The sequence below is a fragment of the Symphalangus syndactylus genome, chromosome 14 (assembly GCF_028878055.3).
Source record: "Symphalangus syndactylus isolate Jambi chromosome 14, NHGRI_mSymSyn1-v2.1_pri, whole genome shotgun sequence".
NCBI classification, from domain to species: domain Eukaryota; kingdom Metazoa; phylum Chordata; class Mammalia; order Primates; family Hylobatidae; genus Symphalangus; species Symphalangus syndactylus.
This window is the reverse complement of record NC_072436.2, coordinates 100829348-100855497: the sequence shown is the minus strand read 5'-3', so window position 1 is coordinate 100855497 and position 26150 is coordinate 100829348. Positions and strand designations below refer to the sequence as shown.

The window sequence follows — 26150 nt, the reverse complement described above, 5'->3', positions numbered from 1 at the left end:
GAGACAGAGTCTCTCTCTGTCACCCAGGCTGGAGTGCAGTGGTGAGATCTCGGCTCACTGCAAGCTCTGCCTCCTGGGTTCATGCCATTCTCCTGCCTCAGCTTCCCGAGTAGCTGGGACTACAGGCACCTGCCACCATGCCCAGCTAATTTTTTTTCTTTTTTTTTTTTTTTTTTGTATTTTTAGTAGAGACGGGGTTTCACCATGTTAGCCAGGATGGTCTCGATCTTCTGACCTCGTGATCCGCCTGCCTCAGACTCCCAAAGTGTTGGGATTACAGGCATGAGCCACCACACCTGGCCAAAGTGGGCCACAATTTCACACTCATATATCTTTGACAAACTTTTCTTTTTTGTTTTTGGAGTTAGGGTCTTACTCTGTAGCCTAGGCAGTCTAGTGGTGCAATCACGGCTCACTGCAGCCTTGAACTCCTGGGCTCAGGTGATCCTACTGCCTCAGCCGCCTGAGTAGCTGAGACTACAGGCATGCACTATCATACCCAGCTAATTTTTTATTTTTTTTGTAGAGATGGGGTTTCACTATGTTGCATAGGCTGGTTTTGAACTCCTTGGCTCAAGTGAGAAACTTTCTTTGGACAGTTGTACCTACTTTTTCTCATGAGACTAGCATCCTTCTTCATGTACCTCAGTCAACATAAGATTTTAGACAAAGGAAAATTATGAATGTTGATATCACATAAGAAACAGGGCAAAATGAGAACTCCCATTGATAACACCTTCCTCCTTTTTTTGGTTGTCTTCTAGTCACACTGAGGCTATGTCAAATCTGACACAGCAGAATTTTTTTTTTTTTTTTTTTGGGATAGAGTCTCGCTGTTGCCCAGGTTGGAGTGCAGTGGCGCGATCTCTGCTCGCTGCAAGCTCTGCCTCCCGGGTTCACACCATTCTCCTGCCTCAGCCTTCCTAGTAGCTGGGACTACAGGCACCCGCCACCACACCTGGCTAACTTTTTGTATTTTTAGTAGAGACAGGGTTTCACCTTGTTAGCCAGGATGGTCTCCATCTCCTGACCTCGTGATCCACCTGCCTCAGCCCTCCCCTACTGGGATTACAGGCATGAGCCACCGTGCCCGGCCCTAGCAGAATTTTTAACTGCTCAAATTGGATTTTCAGATGACCTAAGGTTATCACAAGGGTTAAGTAATGAGAATTTCCCCATAGTGATGATGTTCAATAACAGATGAGATGCTGAAAAGATTCCTGCTTAGACCAGATTTCATGGCAATCCCTTGAAACTCATTTGAGGTACCATTTTTATTAAGACTTTTAGAGTAGATTAGCCTTCAGGCTGACAGTCAAGTGAATTATTGTCCAGGGGACCACTGAGTTGACAGTATTTTATATTAAATAATTGAGGATATTAATCCACAGAGCATGCATGGATGGACTGATGACAGAAGCATCCTTCAAACTGAACTAGTGTCCATATTGGACTGGTGGGCTAAGGTGACATGCCCTCTACTTATTTATTTAGCTAGAACTGGGTCACTTTAATTTGCTGTGAAGTGTAGTGAGTGTGGACAGGTCAGCAGCATGCACCAGCTGGGCCTCATGTAGAATGTCTTCCCTTGTGCTGTAGAAGATTCCACTGGCATGTTCCAATTATGTAACAGGAAGATAGGCACTTCTGAATCATGATCTCACTTGGCTTTCTTTGAGGCTAAACTTCAACTCTCCTCTAATTCCCTTCCTTCTAGAAGAACAGAAGTGAAGTGTATGCTGCTATTGTGCTGAATATTTAGTTTAGGCAAGCCAGGGGATGGGCAAGATACGCTTTTCCATTGTCAAAATCCGACGGGTCATGAAGCAAAATCCCCGTCAGGGCTACTGTAGGACTATAATGGCCATCGACAGAGCTCCCACGTTTCAGTATTGGATGGTGTCTTAGAGCTAGCCTAGTCCAACTCTCTCCTTTTCCTGATGATGAAACCAAAAATCAGAAGTGTTAAATTCTTTGCCAAGGTTATACAGTTGGTAAGAGACAGAACCAAAACTGCTGGAGTTTTTTTTTTGGGGGGGGTCACTTTTGAGTATTCTTTCATTATAAAGATGCCAATACATACTATGTCTGATATGCAAATGGATATGTCAAAAGAAAAACAATTTCAGGAAACTCTTTAATGCTGAATATTTAATATTAGGTAAAAGAGGGAGGAGTGTGGCCGGGCGCGGTGGCTCACGCTTGTAATCTCAGCACTTTGGGAGGCCGAGGTGGGCGGATCACGAGGTCAGGAGATCAAGACCACAGTGAAACCCTGTCTCTACTAAAAATACAAAAAATTAGCCGGGCATGGTGGCGGGTGCCTGTAGTCCCAGCTACTCAGAGAGGCTGAGGCAGGAGAATGGCGTGAACCCGGGAGGCAGAGCTTGCAGTGAGCCGAGATTGCACCACTGCACTCCAGCCTGGGCGACAGAGCGAGACTCCGTCTCAAGAAATAAAAAGAGGGAGGAGTGTGTTGACTTCAAAGAATGTCACAAATTACTAGGCAGGAGAAGCCTATGGGTGTACCTAGGAATACAAATTCTTCCCTTCGTTCTTTAGGGAATTGACTGGCATCCTCCCCAAGGAACTTATGCACTGGACTATAAGGAGACCTAACAAATATTAAGGAAAAAAAACCCATTTCTATTTCAAGCTGCAGCTCCAATATCCAAACAAATACCTACTATATAATGTGCATGTCTATGTATGCATGTTTTGTGTATCTTTGTATGTGTGTATGCCTCTGTGTACATGCATACCTGATTTGTATGTGTGTCTCTGTGTTCATGTGTGTTTGCACAATGCATGCATGTCTCTTTGTGCCTGTGTATATGTGTGTTCTACATGTGTGTTCACTCAGGCCTCATGCACAGCAAGCAAGTGCACCCTTCATGCTGGAGAGACTGTTGGGCTGATTTGTTCCCTGGCACTGCCCCTTAACAGTTTTGCTTCTTGAGCAAGTAGTTACATTGTTTTTCTGAACCTCAGTGTTCTTATCTATAAAATGGTATGCACAATACCATGAAAGAAAGAAGTTAACCAGTGTGTTTTTAGTCCCATAGCCATTTTATTAATTAAATTGAATTAATTGCATTTGCACAAAATTTGATCATATTTTATTATAGGTTCTATAATGGAATTGCCTCCCAAACAACCAACTTTGGTATTTTCATATACAGATGGCGTTTGTGAAAATGCACACGGTTTAAATTAATTCTTATGGCAGCTCTATGAATAAAGCCGTTATCTCTACTTTACATATGAGCAAACTGAGATTCTGAGGTGTGAGCAAACTGAGATCTTGAGGTTGTAGTAATCTCCTGCAGTCACCCAGGGAGGTTTTGGAAGGCAGGGACACAAACCCACATCTGTCTCCAAAGCCAGCCTTGCAATCATTCTCTCCTTTGCCTCGCCTCTGTCCAAAGCTGTTGTGAAGAATGATATGGTGGTTGTGGAACTGGCACTGGCATCCTGGTTCCCTTTATCCAGCTAATGTTTGCCCTCTTCTCTGACACACTTATTTCCCTTGATACCTCAGCTGGCACACGATTTTTTAGAGTCAGCTCACCATTCTGCCCTGGTAGAAGGAGATTTGGGAAAAATTCAAACTGGACAGTGAATGCTGGCTTCATGGAGAAGGGCATATGCTGGCACATCTTAACAGCACCTCGTGGTACTGGACTTGCCTTGCAAGTTTTGACAGCCATTGAACTGCAGAACCCACTGCTCCTAGTGTTCAACCCAGGAAGAAACAGAAGGAGAACTGCCAGGATGTAACTGCTTAATCCCTTCCTAATCTCTGGATTCTCATAAATCCTTTAACTCTTCAAATATGGAATTAAAAGAACTGGGTTTGCAGAATCATTGTGGTCACAGGAGGCCCAAGTACTGAGCTATGAAATTCAGAAAAAGCAGAGGGACAAGAAGATTGCCACAGGTTTGACTTTGAAATCAGTTTGAATACAGTTACTGAGAAAGAAAAGCAAATCCCTATTTACAAAATTATTATTTTTGTTTAGCGAGATATATTGAGTTAATTTTGCACAGAAAATTGCATAGCAAAGAAACCTCTCGGTAGAGCCCTTTAAAAGCAATTTAATATTTGTAATAAGGCAAATTGTACTGACTCTCAACTATTTAGCCATGAAATTTTAAAATCCAATGAAAGTCTGACTTCAATAAATGCTGCTTTACAAATTTTATTGCCTGTGTAACAGCCTAAGAATACTGACATTCTTTAGACAGTTAAATTTAATCATAAAGACAAATACTCAACTTTTAAAACTGCCCTTCATGTAATTGAGTATAATTTGGTGTTTTTAAAACATGGGTTTGCTTTTCTGATATGTCGTCTCTCAAAATTGTAAATAAAGTTGATTTACCCAGCAGCCTGCGAATTTCTAAGCAGTCATGCCTTATTTCCAAGCAGTCATTTAGAAACATAAAGCACAATATATTGTATGACAAGAAGACTTGAGAGGTTTCACACCTCAGTTATTAGCAATTCTTCAAAAGCTCTAGGCAGGAGTTAGTTCCATCATGAAATGATGACACCATGGCCGCAGGTAATGTGACGCGCGGCCAGTCTCTCTGTGAGAGTAGGCAGCAATTTTCCTCATGTTGGAATTTCCTTCTTCTAAAGGGCAGTAGATAGCACACTGGACTAGTCTTCATAAAATTTAGCATCTAAGCTATGTTCTAAAGACATGTTGCCTCTCTCAGACTCAGATTCTTCCTCAGTAAGATAACGATAATTATAATATTAAACACAACATATGAAAGTGTTTGCAAGTCAAAATCCACCTCTTTTAAGTAAGGCAGTATTAACATCCTTCTAGTTGTTTCTCTGTATACCTATTCTCACCAGAATCAAATACATGACACTGGCCTTGTTGGCAGCAGAATCCCACTCACTGTTTAAAGCTGCCCTTTTCTATTGCCATAGACTGGTCATAAAATGTTTCCTCGTTCTTGAGAGTCACAAAACTATGTGAATGAACCAACATAAACCATTCCACTGCTAGAAAAGCAAATTTGGCCTTAATAGGTCTATTGATGGGGTCATCTCGGCCATCTCTCTGAAATTGCAGACCCTACACGTATTTCCTGTTCCCTTCCGCAGCTTTACTTTTCTCCGTGACAAACTTATCATCATAAATACACTTTATTTTAATGTATCTGTCTGATTTACTGTATCCTCCATTAGACTGTAAGCTCCACTTGGGAGGGGGTATTTGTTTCATTCGCTGTCATGTGCCTTGCACCAAGAACAATAATTGACATAGAAAAACGAAGGAATGATGGCCAGCTTATGGTTGTTATACAAATGCTCATATACCTGCAGCTAAGAAAACAGAAATGATTAGAAATGGTTCACTATAAGGCTTAGGATGCTTTTAATGTTTCAATTCTAATATGTCAAGGCCCATAAAAGGGTTTGTTCATTTTTAATATTTTCTACTATTGGCTTCGTCAGCAGTTTCTTATTCTAGCAATTTTTGTCTGCTTAGTTGTGTCTGTGAAGAGGGAGTATAGCTCATGCCTCATATATTAATCTTAGATTTATAGAAAAATGTAAGAAATAAAAGGGAGTTTACCCCTCCTTCTATTAGAGCTTATATGCAAATTCCAAATCCACTCTCCTGAGCAGTTACCCACCATTTAATGTTCATAAATTCCCACTATATATTCAATTGCAAGAAACCAAAGCAAGATTATAAACACACTAATAATAAACAGGCATAAAATTTTTACTACCCTCTGTTCCCACAGCACTTGGGAGATGTGTCAAATTACCCTGTGGCAGACTGGAAAGGGGGACTTGGGGTAGAAATCATGGCCCAACTGCTAGTGACGCAGTTTCCAAATTTTACAGCTTGGGAATCACTACGTATTTAGGAAACTCCACCTTTGTTAATTCGTTGCAACTGTAGAAGATGAGCCTGCAGGGATCGTTAAAGAGAGCCAGTGTAGATGGAGCAGAAGGACAGGAAAAAAAGAAATCCAAGGACAGTGTTGCTTTCATGAATCTTTAAGAGGGACTTTCCTCTATCGTTATACAATCACACAAAGAATGGACAGGGTTTGACAATACAGGAAGAGGACACTTCTCTCTGTATTTAATTCCCTCAGGTTTCTGACTCCTTGAGTTTGAAAAACACTTCATTTTGTAGTATCTTCCTAAATAAAACTCTGTACTTTGCTTGTGCAAGAAGAAACAGAATGTGATTCTATTTCTATTTCTAGAGCCAGTGCAAACACGTATTTGTTGAATGTTGTTGAAGAGAGTGTAAAATGATGCAGATGGTTGTGGTCAAGTGTCTTAATGTCTTCCCTTTCCACCTAGGATTTTGCTGCTTTATTCTTGAACTTCACTTGGCCACCTTTGTGCTGCTTACAGGGAATTTTCCAGACAAAGCCTAGTGATTGGCTATTTGTGAATTAGAGACACAAAACGCTTTAAATTTATCTTGTCTATTTCCAGAAGGATGCAATATAGATGGAGAAAAATGTCATGTTTGAAGACATTTGCTTCATCTAGATAGTCAATTTAGTCTTTAAAATGTGCATACATGTAACAAATAAACTCATTTCTCCCTTAATTTTGCCACGGAAGCCCTTTGGTGCTTTGCCATAGACCAAGTAGCCACGGTAGGAAAACTCAGCTCAGACTGGGCAATTTGAATTTATAATATGCAGAGAAAGGCACTCACCAGCACTGACAGTGATAGCTTCAATGAACTGTTCTCTCCAGCTGTTTGTCCCAACCACAAGGGCCAGGTTTGTCTTCTTAATGAGTTTGTCCACAGTACTCTAGAAAGGTTGAAAAGAAAAATATAATAAATGCTGGGTTTGCTAAGGCCTCGGGAAATCCAAGACCTTGTTGATTTTGAAACTCCAGAGTTATATAAAGGGTAGCAGATGTTAGGCTCAGAACAACAGTATTGACATCAAACACTGTTATGATTATGCAAACAAGCATGGTCCTTAGTTGGAAACATTCTGAAATGGAAACTTCTTTGTAGCAAATACAAGTCTCCTTCACTGACTAATGAAGAATAGCCTCAGTGTTTAGAATAGCAGATGCTGCAAAAGCCCATCCATCCCCCTGAATGCTTTACCAACTTCCTTCTCTACTGGTTTCATCTGTAGTGTTTCATCTGCAAGTGAATTAACATATGCCCTATTCAGCACTGCATATCTGCGAATAGCCGGAAGTGACAAACAGATTATGGAACCAAAAAATATTGCCATTGGTTTTTGTTTATCAATGAAATGTAGCCAGATAATGGAGTCTCCAGGTTGCCTGCTGCATGGCCATCACTAAATGGATTTTTCTCTGGGTACTATTTTGTCAGCCTCTTGCCTGTTAGAGAATCCCAGGCTCACCTTATTCCTACTGCAAACAAGAATAGACAAAGACAAGAAAAGATCGGTTCTTATGGTTTAGGGTACATTGCCGTTTACCTTGCCCTAAATCTCCCCTGCTTTACTGGCACTGTGCTGCATACCCCTTATTTTTCTTTGGAACTTTTTAAGCACCTTGTTTTGTACAATCAGTACTCTGTAGCTTTCTAAATTCAGTTAATGTAACAAAAGGAGCAGCCAAATGTTCACGAGAAAACTAAGTAAGCAGATGGACTGAAAGCAGTACCACAAGTCATGGCAACTACAGGGAGAAAAGTCATTTCCAAGACACTAAGGCTGCTCTTCCCAAGAAACTACCACAGTGACTAGTCTACCAAACATCCACACTTACTGTCAGAGCATCCTCGAATTTCCACTAATTGCAAAGAGGCAGAAATTATTTGTCATAGGTCAAAATCTGTATATGTTTTATGCAATGTACATGAGTTGACTAAGGTTTAAGAGAGCACATTTCCAGCTAACTGGGAGTAAGCAAAATGCTATCTGAAGGGCTTGTATTAAAGGCCAAAGCCAAATCATAATATCCAACATGTTTGCTCAAGAAGAGTCATTGGAACAGACTTGAAACATTGAGAAGATAATAGGCATGAAAGGGCCCATCTCCAACTGGCTCACTCTGTATTCGTGACATTATTCTTGGCTGAATTGTATGTCCTTAGGGTGATGACCTTTCAGCTTCTAGCTTTGTGTCTAGAACTGCTGGTGCCCCTGATAACAGCTGTAACCATCACTGCTCTTGGCCACCATAACTTGAAGCACATGACCAGCATCCATCTTCCCTCTCTCAGCTCAGCCACATCTCATCAAGTACTCTGACCATCCTCACTGCTACAAATTCAAAGTGCCTTGTAGAATGTAATAAGAAATGACCTCAATTTTTCCTCATGTAGTGGAAACTTGGGACAGTTCTCTCCAAAGGGGCAGTCTGTGCTGAATCCATGATGGAGTATCCCATGACCTGGGAAATAAACAATTGAACAGATAGACTTCTCTAACATTGAGCACAGACTTTCCTCAAGAAATAGCTGCTAAAGAACAAATGTTTAAGATAAACTAAACTTCTATGTGTAAAACTCAGGGTAGATTTTAAACTGTAGTTCATGTTAATCCTAGGGGATTATAGTATAGCCAGGGTTCTTCCTAGGACTTAATTTGCATATGTATCCTTCCTTGACCTGTGGGAAAAATGAGAGTGAATAAACATATAGTTCAGACACCTGAACTTGGACACTGTTGTCTGTATTTACCTAGGAGTTTCCAAAATGCTAGTGATCAGTTTTTCACTGCACTAGATTTTCAAAGGCTTGTGAAAACCTCACCCTCAGCAATGGGTGTTAATAAAACCAGGTCCTCAGTCACACCATAGTAAACAAGAACTCAGTGGGTAAAGCAGAGTGGGCCATTGAAAGGTATCACCCAGATTTGGGTCTCTGGTACAGTTCTGGGAGCTCTGAGTAAGTTCTTTAAAATACGTATGTTCTAGTAAAAGAAATTTCTGAAATAATATAAAATCAAAGCTGATACTTAAGGGCAGTTCTAAAACATGCCCCTAACATGCCCTATAGTTATTAATGGTAACTATACTGATGAACTTTGAAGAGACGACAGGAAATAGTCTATGGAAGCTATCCTACAAAGATAAGTACCCCAAACAACTGGTTTCATGTAGAGACTTGGGGTACTTTCAAACAGTCAGATCATTATAGTGGTTACCAGAAAGGGCTTTGGACCCAAGAAAGCTTTGCTGCCTGGAAGACTGTGCCCGGCCTTACTTAACTTAATGCTTCTTATGGGAAGTTACTGTGATTGCTCTTCCTGTCATGGGTGCATGGAAGGGGAAGGTTGGGGATTATTCCATAAGGGAGAGAACACACAATTCCCCAGGAGAACTCAGGCAAAGGGCAGGGGCAAGCTTGCTTCAGGAATACCAACCCATAGACTCTCTGCTGCAGAAAATGGCACTAGGCTCTCTGATTCCAAATGAAAAGAGGGTGAATGAGGAAGAGTGAGGTTGAACACACATGGAGAAAAGATGAGTAGATGGGTCACCAGAAATGGACAGTCTGAGATTCCCCGACTTCTAGAATTACAGGGAACTTGTGCACATTCCAGGCATGGTTGTGCAACAAGCCAAGTTCTGTGTCATACAATGGGGGTCTAATGATCGGGGTCTGCCTAGAAAGCATTGGTTCCACTGTTTACCCCCTGACCCCCTCCTCCTATGGAAATGTGTGAAAGAAGAGTTAACAGACAGATTCTCAGTGGCCTGAAGGAAAAATTTTAATTGCATTTTTATCTTAAAATATTCCACTTTAATTTCAAAGACATTTTGTTTTCCACCTGTCTCCTATCAGGCACCTCCATTTGTGAACTAAATTAAAAAATAATTAATAGATCCAGCTAAAGGAAAAGAGGGGACTATTATGAGAAGTCCAGATAAAATCCGAAACTTCTAAATTGGTGGTCTGATTCTCTCTTTTGAAACCTTCATTCTGGTGTTTCAGACAGGAACAGTGTCTGCTTTTGAAAAGTAAGCAGGTAAAATACTGCTGTGCTCTGGGTTTGTAATTCTGGAAAGCAAGAGAGGGGATGCACCTTTCATATCCCACTGCAGAACTGAAGTGTTTCTTCCCCTGTGGTCTTCCCAAATGCTAGAATCATGTAGGGGAGAAGGGATGGGAGGGGACATAGGGACAGAGGGAGCAGCTAAGGATCAACAGGAAATTTCACTTCAAAGTCTTAAGCTCCATCCCGAGGCCCACACATTCAACTTCTGCAAAAATGACTTTTATCATTTAGAAGACTGGGAATCCAATTTTATCAGCTCAACTGTAAACTCCGGTTGCAGGCACTCTACGTTCGGTATACTGATGGTACTAAAATGTCCTTGGATCTGAAGAGAATGATTAAATATAAATGAGAGCTTGTCAGTGGGATGTTCCCTAGGGAGACATTACTATCCCCCTCCAAAACAAAAGCCCCCTAATTTTCAGCAGTGTAAATGCCTGGCTCTGACAGATTTATTAGCATTTTCAAATAGAACTTGGTTTCTTCCACACATAACAATCTCTTAGGATCCACCTTTGCATCTTCCTTGCTATCCCCTCAGATTAAACCTTCCCTTTGGGGCACCTCTGACCTTGTGCAGTCATGGATGCCTCCTGCTGGGCCCTGGTTCTGATGCTGTTTGGTTTACAAGACTCCTTGGTTCCTGATTAACTCTATAATTCCAATTTGGCCCCAAAGGCTCTCAATTCACAAGCCAATTCCTGAAATTACATCTACTACTCTTTCCAGATGGATCTTACAGCTTCGGCCAACCCTATGAACAGTTTCTGTCCCCAGGTGAGCCTGGCTCCTGGTGGGCAGTGTTGGTGAGCGTACCTTGAATTCATAGGATTCTTCAATGATCACTTCCAACTTGGTGTGCTCTCCCAGGATGGGGCGCCCCATTTCTGCAATGCGCCTCTCCTCTTCCTCTTTGCTGGTCAGTGGCTGCTTGTCATCATATTCATCTGTGAAACGGAAGTATCAGAGAGTGGGCACTGTGCTCTGTTTCATTTGGAAATCCCTGGATCCTGCCATAAGAAAGCCAAGGAGGAAGGAAGCCCTAATGACCTACTAAAGCCCCCTGGGTGAGATCACGATGCTGGAGGGAAGAGCCAGACAGACACTTGGCATGTAAGGCAGCATATCACTGTGACAGCAAGTGATTATAACATCTCACAATCTAAGCTCATGCAAAAGTTCAGTTGAGGAAAAGTAATGTATGGGGCTTGTCACTGAGAACAAAGACTCTGCCTGTACATTGTCTATGTTAAGGGAGTCACCCAGCTATTCCCTGTGACGCTGGCTCAGTTGGCTGTTTGTACACATTGTTTCAGCACGTGACCAAAGGGAAACACAATTGAAAGTGCTAGAGTGACCCTGAGAGATGGCAGAGTCTGGCCTCTTCCTCTCCACTTTCTAGGGGCAACAGAAAATGCCTGAGGCTCAAAGAGATGGGGAACAGGAAATTCTGACTTTAGCCTCTCTCTTGCCAAGAGACCCTGTTGCAAGTTAAACAGCAAAACATCCATTCCATGTTTCTGTGAGATGCTTGGGCTCCAGGGCTGCTTCAATCTGGTGCAAAGCCAAAATTTGTTAGGAAAACCTTGGCCATGTTAATCTTAAAGTAAACAGGGAGGGCGCGGGTGAGGCCTTTCGGGAGTTAAAATACTCACTCACCATGTGAGCACAATTATTTCCAGAACCACCATGTAGCTTACAGTCCAGGAGAGGATGGTGGGTGCTGAGGAAATGTTAATGGATCCAAGAGCCCATTAATGAGGGGAAGCTCACAGTTGGCTCTCTCTGTGTGAAGGTCATTAGGATAAATCCCAGACTGAAAAGACCATGCACATAAGAAGGACAAACACTGGTCCTATAATTACCCTTATCCTTTAGGCCCAGAATGCTGAAACAAGACAAGCTACTTTTTCTCAGATTTAAGTGGAATGAACATTGTCTCCAATGAAACAGCATCAGTGATATGGAAAGACCTCAGCCCTGATGGCCTCATTTCTAGGATCTCTGGACAAAGTGCCTCCAATAGGGGTCTGTTGACTAAAAAGACGTCCAATAAAAGGGATGTTTGGTCCTGGCTTCCGGCCTGGTGCACTTAAACATTAGCTTCTGTAGAAGTCCATACCTCCCATTACCTCCAAAGACCCATGGCCTCCCCTCTGCTGAGGGACCATGCTATGGCAACTCCTTTGTTGCTTGGCAACTGTTGCAGGCAATGGTTCCTAGGCTAGCTGGTCATTGTGAGGGCAGGGAGTGCATGGGCTAGAGGCACTGCCAGCATTTAATATTTCAAGGGTCAAAACCAACAAAAGGCAAAAGCAGAATGTAGCATATTGATTAATTCTTTAGTATACATTTTATAGTGTCTTCCTAAAAGCTCATTTTAAAATCTGCTTTCCTAGCCTCAGAGATTACAGGGCACCAAATAGATTAGATGAAGACTAAACATAAATTATTTTGGACTGGCCAGAAGCTGCTGAATGTTAGCAGAAGCAAAGGAGAGGGGCAAGGAGATTAATTTTAACTATAAAAGTGGTAATATTTTTTATGGCAGGATTGGGAAGTTATGACCCAAGGGAAGGCAAAGGGTTCTGGTTCTCCAAGATTTGTCCTTGCAAAATTATGTGTGTCTAGTCAAGAGAGGTGGCTGACATACATGAAGTGCAATTTATCCAGCAATGAAATTAATAATTTTGATTACCACTGCTTTGTGATCCTTGAACCCAGGATAATGTTATTGGTAGTTTTCATAGCAGTAGTTTTGCTACTTTGTAGTTTAAACTACTTTGTAGTTTATACATCTTTGTTTGAAACTTTGGCTGAACATGGATGAGTTGAAGACGTACACAGAACAAGAATGGTTTTCTCAGAAGAAGGAATATTACAACCTGGACATCTATTTAACCTGTGAAGATATTGAGGGAGAATATTTATTATGGCCTTCTTTTTGTAGTTTACTTATAAATGACAAGTTGCTTTTAATGGGGCTCAAGGCAATCTACCTAGAAAAAATAGAGAAATTACAAAGCAAAGGTGATGTGGTAGCATTGTTAAGTGCAGCATTTCACAAAATTAAACTGGTTTTGATCATGGTATTAAATAACTGGACATGGATTAAGTAAATGAAGTCAAATCATACAATGAGTGAAAAGGTTCTTTTTTTCCCAAAAACCCTTCAGTTCTTCTGATCAGGAAGAAATGCTTAATTTGGTGCTGTTAGGTCTGTAACTACTTCCTAATATCTCAATTTGTACCTTTTAAGATAGATAGTCAAAATAGTTCTCAGGTATAGAGCACTTGCCATCATCTAGCTAGAATTTAATAAATTTTTCCATTGTAAAAATTTTTAAATTTTACTTTCTATTTGTGGCAAACGATACTAGTTTTCCTGTGTTAGTGACTTAAAGTTTTCTTTTAAAAACAAATAAAGTATAAACATGAGGCAATTTAAAAAATTACATTAAATAAATAGCATAGTTGGTATGCAACCAAAGTGGTATGGGAATGACAAAAATTAAGAAATATAGTGTTAACTTATTTCATATTAACCCAAAAAACAATAAGGCACACTGTTTCTATCATTTGCTACACTCTTGCTTCAAAGGGACTTAGATTTCTTAATTCCACACTTTTATCCCTTTGTGTATTCACCTGGACAATCTTCACAATTTTCATTTGGTTAAATCTCACTTATCTTTCAAAACCCCACTTCTTCTGGCATGAAATAACTCCCTATTGATGAGTGAGAAGATTTAAGAACTACCACTCTAACCTTATATTAATTCCTTAATATTCGTTGTGTATATAGACCATGGACATTTTCATAGACTGTTTTTTAAATTTTTAATTATCTTTACATAGAAATATCCAGCACATAAACTCACTGAGATAGAACAATAAGTTTCATTGTGCTTTGAACCATCCTTGCATCCTCTGGCACCTATTACAATATATGGAATATAGTAGGTGCTCAATAAGTATTTGCTGTGTGACTCTCCAACTCACTGTTAATAAAGCCTCTTAGTTGCTCAACCCATAAAAAACGGATCATTTTTTCATTGAGCACATGTCATTGTACTCCATACCATGTCAGCACTTCCTCCTCTACTTTCCAGGAACTTACGATGTAATGGGGACAGCAATATACAATGGACAACTTCTAGGCATGATAAGGACTAGGGGATCAGGGTTGGGGAACAACTCAGTTGGCCTAAAGGGAGTCAGAGAAGGAAGCCTTCCTTTCCTGAAGGAAGCTTCAGGAAAGAGGAGCTATTTGAAGTTGGCCTTGAAGCACATATAGAAGATTGCCGCCCGGTGAAGGTGATGGTAAGGATGGCTAGGAGGTGGTGGAATGCGGAAGTTCATTCCAGGCAGAGAGAAATCAAAGTACAATGGTACAGGGTCATGGAAGGGTCAGGGCCATTTTGACTTAAGTATCGTAAACTTTTATTTATATGTAACTGAGAAATGGCAGCTGTATAGTTTCTATTATTGCTCTACAGTTATATTGATAAATTCACATTGATGGTCTAGATTTTTGACTGGCAAAAATGAGTGCCAAGTCTAGTTTTTAACAAAACTGTTTTCTGTCTTTAGATACTTTCTGTTAAATAGGGAAATGGTTTAACAGCATTTTTAGAATTTTAATCATCTATTTTGTTTCCTTTTCTCTTGGAGCATTGGATCAAAAGCAGATCATTTTACTATGGTTGAGGTCAGTTTCATTTCTTTACTTCTGCAGAGTGAGATAACATGCTGTGGTTTTAGTTTTCTCAGATGGAAAATATACTCTTTCTCCTCCTGAGTGCACGTGCACACTTTTAAAATTCACCGTATTTTATTGAGAAGTTGGGAATAAATTACCTAACATCATAGTCTTAACCAATCCAAACAACTTAAAGATCAAATGCATAATTAACAGTCATTGATAAAATCAATTTTGAAAGGACATAAAACAATCCTGGAATAGAATCACCAGTGGGGAATCTCCCTTCTCCTGAGTAATTGATTTTGCAAACAATAGCAAATAATAAAAGCTAACAGGTACCTGGCATCTGGGGAAAGCAGCATTTTGAGAAAGCTATTTCTAATGCTCTCTGGTTCAAGCTGTATTTTGAAGCAGAGTCAGGGTAAGAGGTGAAGTACTGAGAGTGGGAAGACAACACAACTCATAAGGTCCATCTCATTATCAAGATCTCTACCTCAGGGGACACTGTTGAGAGTCTTTAATGTAGTCACATTTTAAAACTGTACAAACAGTGTAGAATTTGGAGAGCCGGAGAAGGCCAGTGGTGGGACAATTTGCTCCAGATCATTTTGATCCTCCACTCAGACATATGCTGACAAGTCAGAAAGCAGAGGTCTCTCTTGACAATTTTTAGCATGTGGCTGGCTTCTTTGATTGGAGGCTAAAGTGACTGATGATATAGACCCAAATATCATCTCTAAACCTATATTAGATCTGGGATAGCTGTGTAATCCTCTAGTCACCCTGTCAATGTCATTTATTTCCCCTGTGGAGAAACCCCACAGATGTACTATCATCTGTGCATATCTGGCTAACATCATGTTGCCTGGGGGCAGCAAGGGCAGGCTCTGGGAAGAAATGCAGCTCAGCTTTAAAAGAAACTTCATGGTTGGGCACCGTGACTCATTCCTGTAATCCTAACACTTTGTGAGGCAGAGGCGGGTAGATTGCTTGAGCCCAGGAGTTCCAGACCAGCCTGGGCCACATGGTGAGACCCCGTCTCTACAAAAAGTACAAAAAGTAGCTGGGCATGGTGGTACGCACCTATAGTCCTAGCTACTCAGGAGGCTGAGGTGCGAGGATCCTTTGGGCCCAGGAGGTTGAAGCTGCAGTGAGCTGTGATTGATTCCACCATTGCACTCCAGCTTGAGTGACAGAGAGAATCCCCATCTCAAATAAAATAAAGAGACTTCATTATACTTGGGATAAAAACTGATGCGTGAGAAGAAATATTTGCAAGAAATCTGGAATACATTGAAACTCAGGAGAAAGAGAGGCCATGGGATCAGTCTTCTTTGCAGGCTGGGCTGGCCCGTCCTCAGTGCTCCTTTTCTGCCCTCACGTGCTTGTGTTTTGTTGTAATCCACCATACCACTGGCTGCCAGAGGAGCTGCAGCATTATTTAGCAATGTTTTAGAGAGGAGAGGGGCTAAAATGCATGACTCTAATGTCTCTAAGATTAAAGAACTCTTGGAGGCTGTGGTTTTCAAGGATCATGATGAAATGAGTACCTGCAATGGTGATTACAGTAGAGAGAATCGGATGTTCTCTAGCATGAACCTTCCTGAAGACAGGTTGGCCTAGCAAAAGGACAGGCAGAAAAATCAGCAGAATGGATTGCATTGATATGCTATCAGAGCTTTTTGGTATTAGTAAGCTAAACATCACATCCAGATGCACACATCACAAACAATGTTAGTTTGAGGATTAAATGGTCATAGGTCACCCCTAGGTAGGTCACAGAAGGGAGCTCTGGTGGAGGTTACTGATGGATATCACTGCTCAGAGATGAGCGAGTATTTCATGAGCCAAACAAGACTGTGTCAACAAACCACAAGCCCCATGGTAGTGAGTACAGCCAGATTCCTACAGGTATCTTAAATGATGTGTCAAGGTCCTTCAAGGTACCACTTCCAGAAGCATCATGGAACAACAAAAGGTATAGTGGCAGGTGTTGTGGTTGGGAAGCCTATTAGTGCCAACAATATAGCCTTGAGTAGGCCATTTCTCCAGTTTCTCCCCATGTAAGATGGTGATAATAGTACCTGCTCTGTCTATGTTACAGGTTTGTTTGAGGGTCAAGTAACACAACACCTGGGGATATGCTTACATTTATTTCCTGAGCAGTCTGAAGGGGAGAATGTTATGTACGCCTGTAGGTTTTGCAAAGGTAGGCCATCAACACAGCAACTGTTTGGATAACCTAGGGTTAACCTAGGCCTAGGGGGTTCTCACTTAACTCCTGGTTCAGCTGACTTCCAGTTTCACTTGCTATTTGCCTCTACCAAGAGCTACCCATAACTGACCTGGGAGTCACGAGATTCGGGATTCAGTGCCACCTCTGCCATATGCTTGTCATCTAAACTTGGGCAAGGCCTTTCTCCTCTCTGACTCTCAGGCTTCTCAGTTATAAAGTGAAGCTGACTTTGAAGAGGTTTTGTTCCTCCAGCCTACATACTGAAGTGATGGAAACATTTTCAACTGTCAGAATTTTCATAGTTTGGCTTCCTTAAAAAGTCTTGTGTCTTATTAAGCCTATTATGTACTGAGCATAATATGATTAGAGGAGTAATATTAAATAGGTATACTGATTGATTTTTTATTAGAGAACTCTATATCTTAGAAGTTTTGGGGATCAAACATACATTCTTCTCTCCATAGTGAGCCAGAATACTTAATTTATTAAACTATTCATGTTTATATGGTCCAGTTTCCCCCTTCTGTGGTACTTCTCATTTTTCATTTAACTGAAAGTCATAATGATGGAATTTATTAGATAGATGTGGGTTTTGAGTAGAAAAGGGGTTCAATGTATAATTTCAAGATGCAGGTAGAAATAAGCTAGAGGAGAGGAAACAGGACAGTGCTGGGATTAGAACAGTCATCATTAATTTCTTTAAACCTTCATTTCCTCCCCTATATGTGAGAACAATGTCTTACTCTATAAGGTTGGTGATAAAGTGATATGATGAGAAAGAAATCTTTACAAACTCTAATGAGTTATAATATTTAGAGTGTTACCTTGTCATATGACTGGAAGGTCAAGAGGGAATGAGATCATAGGCCCAAACAAGGGTCTTTCAGTGAGGCAAGGTCTGGGAACAATAGGTAAAGATCTGCAGATTCCAAAAGCACCTCCAACACTTAATGTCCACCACTACTGAGATCTCTGAAATACTGGTTATTGGGCTGTGGATCAGACAATTTTTTACATTTCCATATATTCTGCTTCAAATTTAGATTTTCACACTCAGCTGCACAAGTCCATGTAAAAGCTGCAGGCAAAGTCCCAGGGCTAGATTAATTCTTCTTACTGCCCCTGCGTCTCAAAGCCTTGACTTCAAAGCCTCCAACTGACTTCAAAGAAAAGTTCTTTAGGGCTTAAGGCTGCTTTTCGCTGTAGACCTAAGTTTTAGAACTGTCCTCAGGGGCATCAGTAGAGAGTGCATCCTAGGCATTCTGGTTTGATTTAGGAAAACAAGGGTCATGTAAAGTGAGATAATTTCTTAGAAAGTAGGAATGGACAGGCCAGTGTAGAAATTCCCAGAATTTTGGAACATTCTCTTGTTCTAACTGCATTAATTTCAAGTCTTGGGAAGAGGTGACGGCAATAGGAAACCGCCACTTCAGATTAGAGTTTCAGCCATAGGTAGAACTTAATGAACTACATGGAATGATAGAAACCTTTGTAGGAGGTGATTCTGTCTTCTTGGATGCCAGATGCGGCCAAGGCAGGAAAAGTTGGATATTTATCAGACAGATATTATAGAATTTGATGCAAAGAAGTTCTGAGAAAAGAAAACTAGGATCCCATTACCTGAGATAATAAAAGAGAGGATAGTTCAAATGACATAGAAGGAAGGCCCTTAAAACAAAATTTGGGCCAGGTGCGGTGGCTCACGCCTGTAATCCCAGCACTTTGGGAGGCTGAGGTGGGTGGATCATGAGGTCAGGAGATCGACACTATCCTGGCCAACATGGTGAAACCTTGTCTCTACTAAAAATACAAAAAGTTAGCTAGGCGTGGTGGCACGTGCCTGTAGTCCCAGACACTCGGGAGGCTGAGGCAGGACAATCGCTTGAACCCTGGAGGTGGAGGTTGCAGTGAACTGAGATCATGCCACTGTACTCCAGCCTGGTGACAGAGTGAGGCTCCATCTCAAAAAAAAAAAAAAAAAAAAATCCTGACACATTCAATAATAAAGAAAACAGAAAGATATTCAAACCCGTCAATGTGTTTTAACAGAGCATCCTAGTAGCCACGGGTTTTTAGTCAAGGTCTCTTTATCAGATTTCACAGGATGGGAGGGTGCTTTTGGATAGTATACTATTTCTATAATGGTTGACTTAAAAACATTATTACTTCAATTCAGTCATGAAGACTGGCTTGCCAAATTTATACCTTCTTCAAATCTCCCAGGGATAACTAATTTATCCTTGGGTGACAGAATTAGAGTGTTTACAAGGGGACTTCAAGCAGTTAAAATGATGGAATGAGAAAAAGGAGATAAAAGTTTAAAAAAAGGAGTATAAATTCCTGCACTTGATTTAAAAAATAACCTTTAGTAGTGCACGACTGGGGAGATCTGACCCAAAAGAGCTTCAGATGAATCAGATTTAAGAAATCCAACACGAAGACTTGTCTTGTTTAACATTTTTAATCCCTTTCAACTTCTGTGTCTCTCAGAGTCTATGAATCATTTTGTCATTAAATGCCATGTCTAGAGAGAAGCAGTGGAGAGCAACACTCCATGTGAAATAGCCCATATGAAACTGCACACATTTAGAAAATTCTACTTCGGACAGAATCACATTGGAATTGCTTGTTCATGAGTTTACACTAACAGTGGATTAAGTTCATCCCAATTCCCGAAATAGTATTTTCATGATCAGAAATTTGAAGTTTATTTCCTTCTAAATATTTTTGTTCAGATCTCTGATTTCAAAATTTTGATATCTGCACAATATATTGGAAAATTTTGATATTGGCACAATATATTGGAAGATGTCACATACTGATATAGAATGTAGGCCATTAAAGATATCTTCAACCTACAGCTTCAGACAGACCTACTGTTTAAATATTTATCTCTCTCTCTCAACGTGCACAGATGACTCTAAAAGGGTGAGAAGATATTTAGAGACAACAGAGGATGCTGTAAGGAAATATCTTTGTTTTGTACACAAGAATATAGTTTTAGAGTTGTGCTAAATAATGCAATCAACACAGGCTGAGTACCATTCTAAATTTAAATGTTTGAAACTTTTTAATTTTGACATTTTGAGTTTTTATAGAATACTTTGTAATATACTTCAAGTGGCAGAAATATTACTCATTACCATGTTATCAATACTAAAACCTAAGTCCCCAGAGAGACCCTCAGATTAGTGTGGTGGGATGAGGGGAAGGCTCTGCTCAACATGATATTATGTATTATAAATTATGTATTGACATACATAATTTATGAATTAAAATTTATGTGTTAAAATGATGTATTTTTACGTATTTCCTCAACATGTATTTTTGCGTATTTTCTCAATATGGCATTTATGTGTTATTAGGATCCTGAGCTTGGACCACAGATCTATCTTGGATGTCAGCTTCTATGTTTCTCTGAGGCTAGCAATTGTGTCCCCTTATTCTAGTGCTCTTTGGAGACTCTATCAGGGAACTGTGCATCATTAGCACTATGTGAACATTTGTAAATTGATCAGTGTCAAAATATGAACAGTTACAGTTTTTCCATATGAACAGCTTATAAACACAACACACACACATTATTAATTTGTAAAACGTTAAATGTGTAAAACCAGCAAGAGCACACCATGTGCCACAGTTAAATATTAATGCAAGTTACATAAGATGTGGGTTTGGATTGATGGTTAAGGGTATTTGGGGAAAAATAAGGAACATTAAAAAAATAGTCTTACCAAACAGGTATTTTCCTTCATTAAAAGCAAATAAAAATGAGAAATTTTTTTAATGTAATAACATCTGGTGAGAACAGACAGTAAAAATTAGATAGCATTAGACTTGAAAAATTCATACCTGTTATTGTGAAGCCACCTAAAAAAGAAAAAAAAAAAAAACAAATGTTACAATTTGACACTCTACATAACAAATACCAGTGACATCAGACTGCCTGACAACCCACCCAAGGTACTAGCCAAATTATATTTACAATTAAGAAGACTAGATAAACATTCATGACTGAATCACTAATCATTCTTTTAAGATTATGAAATTTAATGTGCACAAATTTAATTCTTGTGTATACCTAAGAAATCACCGATTTTTTAAAAGGTTGTACTAAATTAAAAATGCAATATAAACTATTTGAGCTTGACAAAATGAGGTCAATGCCCCTGAACAACAATCTTGCTAGCAAGCCAAGAGAAGTAAAAGTCACAGAGCTACTATATCACCTGACGGAAATGGAAAATAATCTAGAAAAATGGAAAGGAAATGCAAGAAATGAAATGCTTACCAAGCTCATTCAATAACAGGGCTGTGAAGGAAACAGACAAAGACAAACACAGAATAAGAGACCAGATGAATAATGAAAGTAAGAGGAATATCAGCAGAAAGAAATCCAGGCAGATCTGATTACAGTGGTAGGGAGCCACTGCTAAAAATGCGTATACCCCAAAGAAATATAGTGATGGGAATATTTCTGAATAAACAATCCCAACTGAAATTTCTGAAAATGTGTGTGAATACATACATATATATATATGTGTGTGTGTATATATATATATATATACTTTTTTTTTCACCTTATAATTTCTTTACATTTAATAAGACATTTCTAGTATATATGTTTATACCTAGCATATAAATCTAGTTTACCAAATACAGGAGAAACATTGTATGAAATTCATTCTTAACTTGATATGAGTGAGGCTTCCTCATTAAATATTGCCTGGGATTTGGTCAGTCCAACATATGAAAGTCTTAAATCACCCAGGAACTCAGGTATCACACCTTTTATTCAGTAAGTACAGGTGAAACATGCTGGGAAATTCCATTTTGGGTTCCCTGCCTGGAAGGAAAGTTTAGCCCAAGGTAAAGCACTATCTTGGGATGTTCTATTTGGATGATATTTTGTCCACCAAGAATTGCTTATGTTTTAAAATCCTTACAGCTTAATAGTCCCAGGAATTAACACCTATTAGTGTCCTTATCTGTGACTTCTGTACATTATTAGATAACCAGAATCCTTCTAGTGGACATATCATCCCAGGAAACTGAGAGGGCATTGGGTTGGGGGGAGGGGGGATATATAATTTGTCTTTCAGGTTATGTGCTTTAAGCCTAGAATGTACTGTAGCACTTTATTTTAGTAAAAGCAACCTTGCTAAATATATTAAATTTTTCCTGAGTTGAAGACGGGAATATTACAGTTACTTTTTTGGGCCCAGTTTTCTCTCTAATGATAGTGGCATTAGAGGATACTTTCTAAAAAAAGTCCGTAATTTATTAATAGTGACAAGAATCCACTTGGCAGGTATGAAACTGGATAGTGCTATTAAGGAATTTTAATTTGCTGTTACATGAGGGCATATTTTACTAAAATGGCAATTGAAAGAGCAGAATCCAAGATGCTCCTCCTTGAGATAAAGTTCTTTGGAGGAATACATTTAGGAGAAAGTGCTTCCTTCTGTATGTTAATGAGGCATTTTGGATCCCATCTTTGTAAGAAATCAGCATAATTTTCTGGTCTCTTTTTCTTCCGTCTACCATCTATGGAGCATATTAAATAGGCTACATTAAAACAGGTCTTGAGTGCTCCTTTTCCCATCACTCCAAAGACTCCTGTTGCCATCTTGAACTTGATTAACACAGAAACATATGTGTTTTTTCCCACCAATGGACTGTGAGGCCACGAACGTGGGACGAACGTGGGATAAATTTTCCTATATGTCTACATAGCAATTAGTCCTATATATTTTATTTTTCCCTCTACTTGTAAAAGCATAAATTTCTTATAAAGTGGCCCATCTCATTATATCATACTGCTCTCACCAATTGTTTGTATGCAATTAATAAAAGCTATTAATATGTGGTCTGCTCATTTTACACAACAAGTAAATCACCAGAATTCCTTTTAAAATGGCCACTATTAGAGGGTAATTATATGAAGCCCTATGAACAATTCAGAATAAAAAATCCTCTGTAAAGCTGATACAAGATTGCTGTCTTTCCTATGAAATATATGCCATATATGCAAAATCAGCAAAATCTAGTTATAAAGGACACTACTTTTATTTTTTCTTTTTATTATATATGTTAATAATTTACTAATTCTGTAAGTATCAAGAGATTTTGAAGCATAAAGCTAGGTAGACTTTGGTTTCATAGATATGGTGCCTTTTAACTGTTGTATTTGATGATATAAAAATATGCTAAAATGAGCACTAGAATATTGAAAATACTACTCTTTAAGGATCTTTGTTCTTATTAAATATTTTTAAACTGTGTTCTCTAAAGAAGCCTAATTATTTGAATTCTGAAGTTTCCTGTTAGTTGCCATTAGGGTCATCCACTAATACTAATAGGTATTAAGCAGTTTCTTTTTTCCAGCTTTATTGAGGTATGATTGATGAGGTATTAAGTAGTCTTTATCACTAAAATTTTAGGGGAGATTTAATAATTGGAGTGACATTTTAGAATAAACCGTGAGTAGTGAAAAGCTAAATACATTCTTTTATATAATCATTTCTGAATTACAGAAATCCCTTTCAGTGTTATTAAATCTGGTTGCCATCAAGGTTAGTTGGCATTTCCTGAAGAGAGTGGGCGTTGCCTGTTGCACTTGTGAATTAGGGAAGGGAAATGAAACTGCTAAAGCTTCAAAGGTAATGAAGTATAGTACTTGGAAGCCGAGGAAGAGGAGAGAGTTAAGTGTGAGAGTAGGGAGACACGGAGAGAGAAGAGTACAATTTCTCGCTGGTATGTCTTTGTTTACTCTCACACCTTTCATTCCTCTTCTTATCCATTTTGGTTCCTCAAGCACAAGGGAGAAACTGCACTCTTTCTCATATTCCTCACGGTCAAATATTCTAATGGTAATGATCTTCCTGTGGGAACACAAGACAAAGGCAAAACAAATGGTTGGAGTCACACGCTCATGCTCTTGGTGTCCACCAAGCTGAATGTTACTGTGATGTTATGGAGGGAGAACTGGCAGCACATGGGCCTCCTGAAGTATGTAAAAGGGCATCTTGGGTACTCTTGGCTGGCCCCCATCAAGTTTTCTTTGCTAATTTATCACTTTCACCAATTATTCCCACTTCAGTTAGCAGTCAGTAGGTACCCCATTTTGGGGTATTTTGGCATGGCATTGCATGGCATCTGCAGCAGCTTTCCCAGAAATGGATGCTTGATTGACTGCCCTGAAAATTGATCTCTCAGACGTTAATGTGCAGCGCAACTAACGCTGGCTGATGTAGCTACAGGCCCGCCCACTGTGGCTCAGCATGAGATCTGTGCCCTGTTACATAGGTAGAGGGATGTGTGCATTGTAAGTCATGTTCTGAAGAGTGCAGGCATCCAGGGGTGGCACAGGCCAGCAGAAGCTGTTGGGCTCAGCCCTGGAGCAGCTCCCCCACCTTTCTTCTCACTCATCTCCACCAGGCGGGGCTCTCCAATCTCAAGGAAGAAGGTCTTGTTTTTCTCATACTCCTCATCATCAATTACCTTGACTGATATTGTTTTGCTGAAACAGAGAATAGAAATTGACGAACAAGGGGAAGAGGAAAGAGAAGAGAAGGAACATAGAGAAGAGGAAAGCAAGGTTAACCAGCTGCACTTTCAGACAAACAGTAATCGAGAAACTTCTGTACTGTGAGTTTTTTCTTCAAGAATGGGTATCAGATAGGTATGAAAGATCAGAGATTTCACCCAATGCATAGCTCCCCTGCCCAGGGCCACAGAATTATTTTAGGCAAAATATAGCATTCAGTACTAATCGGTTTGTCATCATAAGGAGGAAAAGCAGAAAAACACAGATCACAATAATAAGAAAAGAAAAACACATTAATTTAGTAAATGCCTTAACCATTGGATTGTCTAAGCTGTGCCCTGGAACTCACTCCTTTAGAACGAGTCAAAAAATCCCATCAAGATATTAATAGAGGTTATCTCTGAGCAATAGGCTTACAGGTCATTTTTTTCCTTCATTGTGCTTTATTATAGTTCCAAATATAATATTTTTATCATAAATTGTTATTAAAATAATAAATGAATAAAAATATCACAAAGAAAATATAGTCAAAGTATTTCACCCCACCCAATGTCTTAGAATCAAACTCTTATTCAGGTTAGTCAGATTCTCCAGCTAGACCACAGCAGGAAGTTGTTCATGTTTTGTTTGTCTTTCTAAAGATGGAAGCTGTGGCCTCACAACAGCTGTTTTGAAAGTGGGGTGGCAGCAGGTGGGAGTCGTGATGTTGTAGTTATTTTCATTCTTCCAAAGTTGAGTTTTAACTTTCTATGAAACATGCCATTTACACTACTTTCAAACGTCACCAATACACCAAGGTGTTTTAATTAGAATTCTTCCTGTAATCCAACATTTAACAGTTCTTGCCTTATGGTGCTATTGCTATGAGTGACTGACAGGCAGGTGGGACAAATGCAAGTATTATGCAGATCTCAACTTTCCATAAGCATTCTTGATGACTCTGAAAATAAACCAACCTAATGTTACCTTTTAATTAATAAGGACTTAAACACTTCATATACTACAACTTACTAGAAGCCGCTTAAACACTGATTTGTCTTGAAAAAATGTTTCCAATAACATTGGCCAAGAGCAATTCTGATCAATGTTTTTGAAACAATGAGTGTTTGTAGACACGGAATCTTAACAGCATGGCCATTCTTTAATTTTGGTGGAGTTTTTTAGGTCTTCTGGAAGGAAATTGGTTTATAATCTTGTTTTTATTTTATTTATCCGAGCCATTACGTTTCATTAGATCTATGCATACTAAAGATATCAGTCTTCTTTCCTAATACGAAGGGGTCATAGGTAGAAGTTACTTTCAATTCTCTGAATTTCCCAGCGCCTAATTGCCAAATGCTTAAGTCTTGCTTTTTGGCTTTAGCATTGTAGACCTGAGACCAAATGGTTGGTTCTGGTTCCCTGAAACCCAATAATGTACTCTCTGTTCCTCAGCTAAAGAACATTCTTGAATGATACTCACATTCCAATTTCTCACTCCTAAAAAGCTGCAGCTCATGAAACTCCTTTCTATCTCATTTCTGTCCTCAAATACTGAAAGATGAACACACTAGATGAACAGCTATAAGTGACTAAAGCCACAATCAACTTTTAAAGAGTTGTTAGGTATTTACAAAACTACCAACAGTATGATAATGTCCAGTTACATGTATACCGTAAAC

The 26150-nt window shown here is 39.5% G+C and overlaps 1 protein-coding gene across 21 annotated transcripts in view; it reads right to left on the bottom strand.

Moving 5' to 3' along the window:
* SLC8A1 (solute carrier family 8 member A1) overlaps positions 1 to 26150 on the bottom strand; it is a 352695-nt gene that overhangs the window by 56092 nt on the left and 270453 nt on the right. For 7 of the 21 annotated variants that reach the window (XM_063616881.1, XM_063616877.1, XM_055243281.2 and 4 more), the window contains 6 exons: positions 23721 to 23824; positions 21232 to 21252; positions 20793 to 20810; positions 16255 to 16323; positions 10816 to 10946; positions 6717 to 6816 (listed from right to left, as the gene is read on the bottom strand). In XM_063616881.1, the coding sequence (XP_063472951.1) occupies positions 6717 to 6816; positions 10816 to 10946; positions 16255 to 16323; positions 20793 to 20810; positions 21232 to 21252; positions 23721 to 23824 (443 nt within the window). Of the gene's footprint in view, positions 1 to 6716; positions 6817 to 10815; positions 10947 to 16254; positions 16324 to 20674; positions 20690 to 20792; positions 20811 to 21231; positions 21253 to 23720; positions 23825 to 24355; positions 24463 to 26150 lie in introns of all 21 variants that reach the window. The other 14 variants (XM_063616878.1, XM_063616890.1, XM_063616889.1 and 11 more) reach the window with 12 other exon arrangements.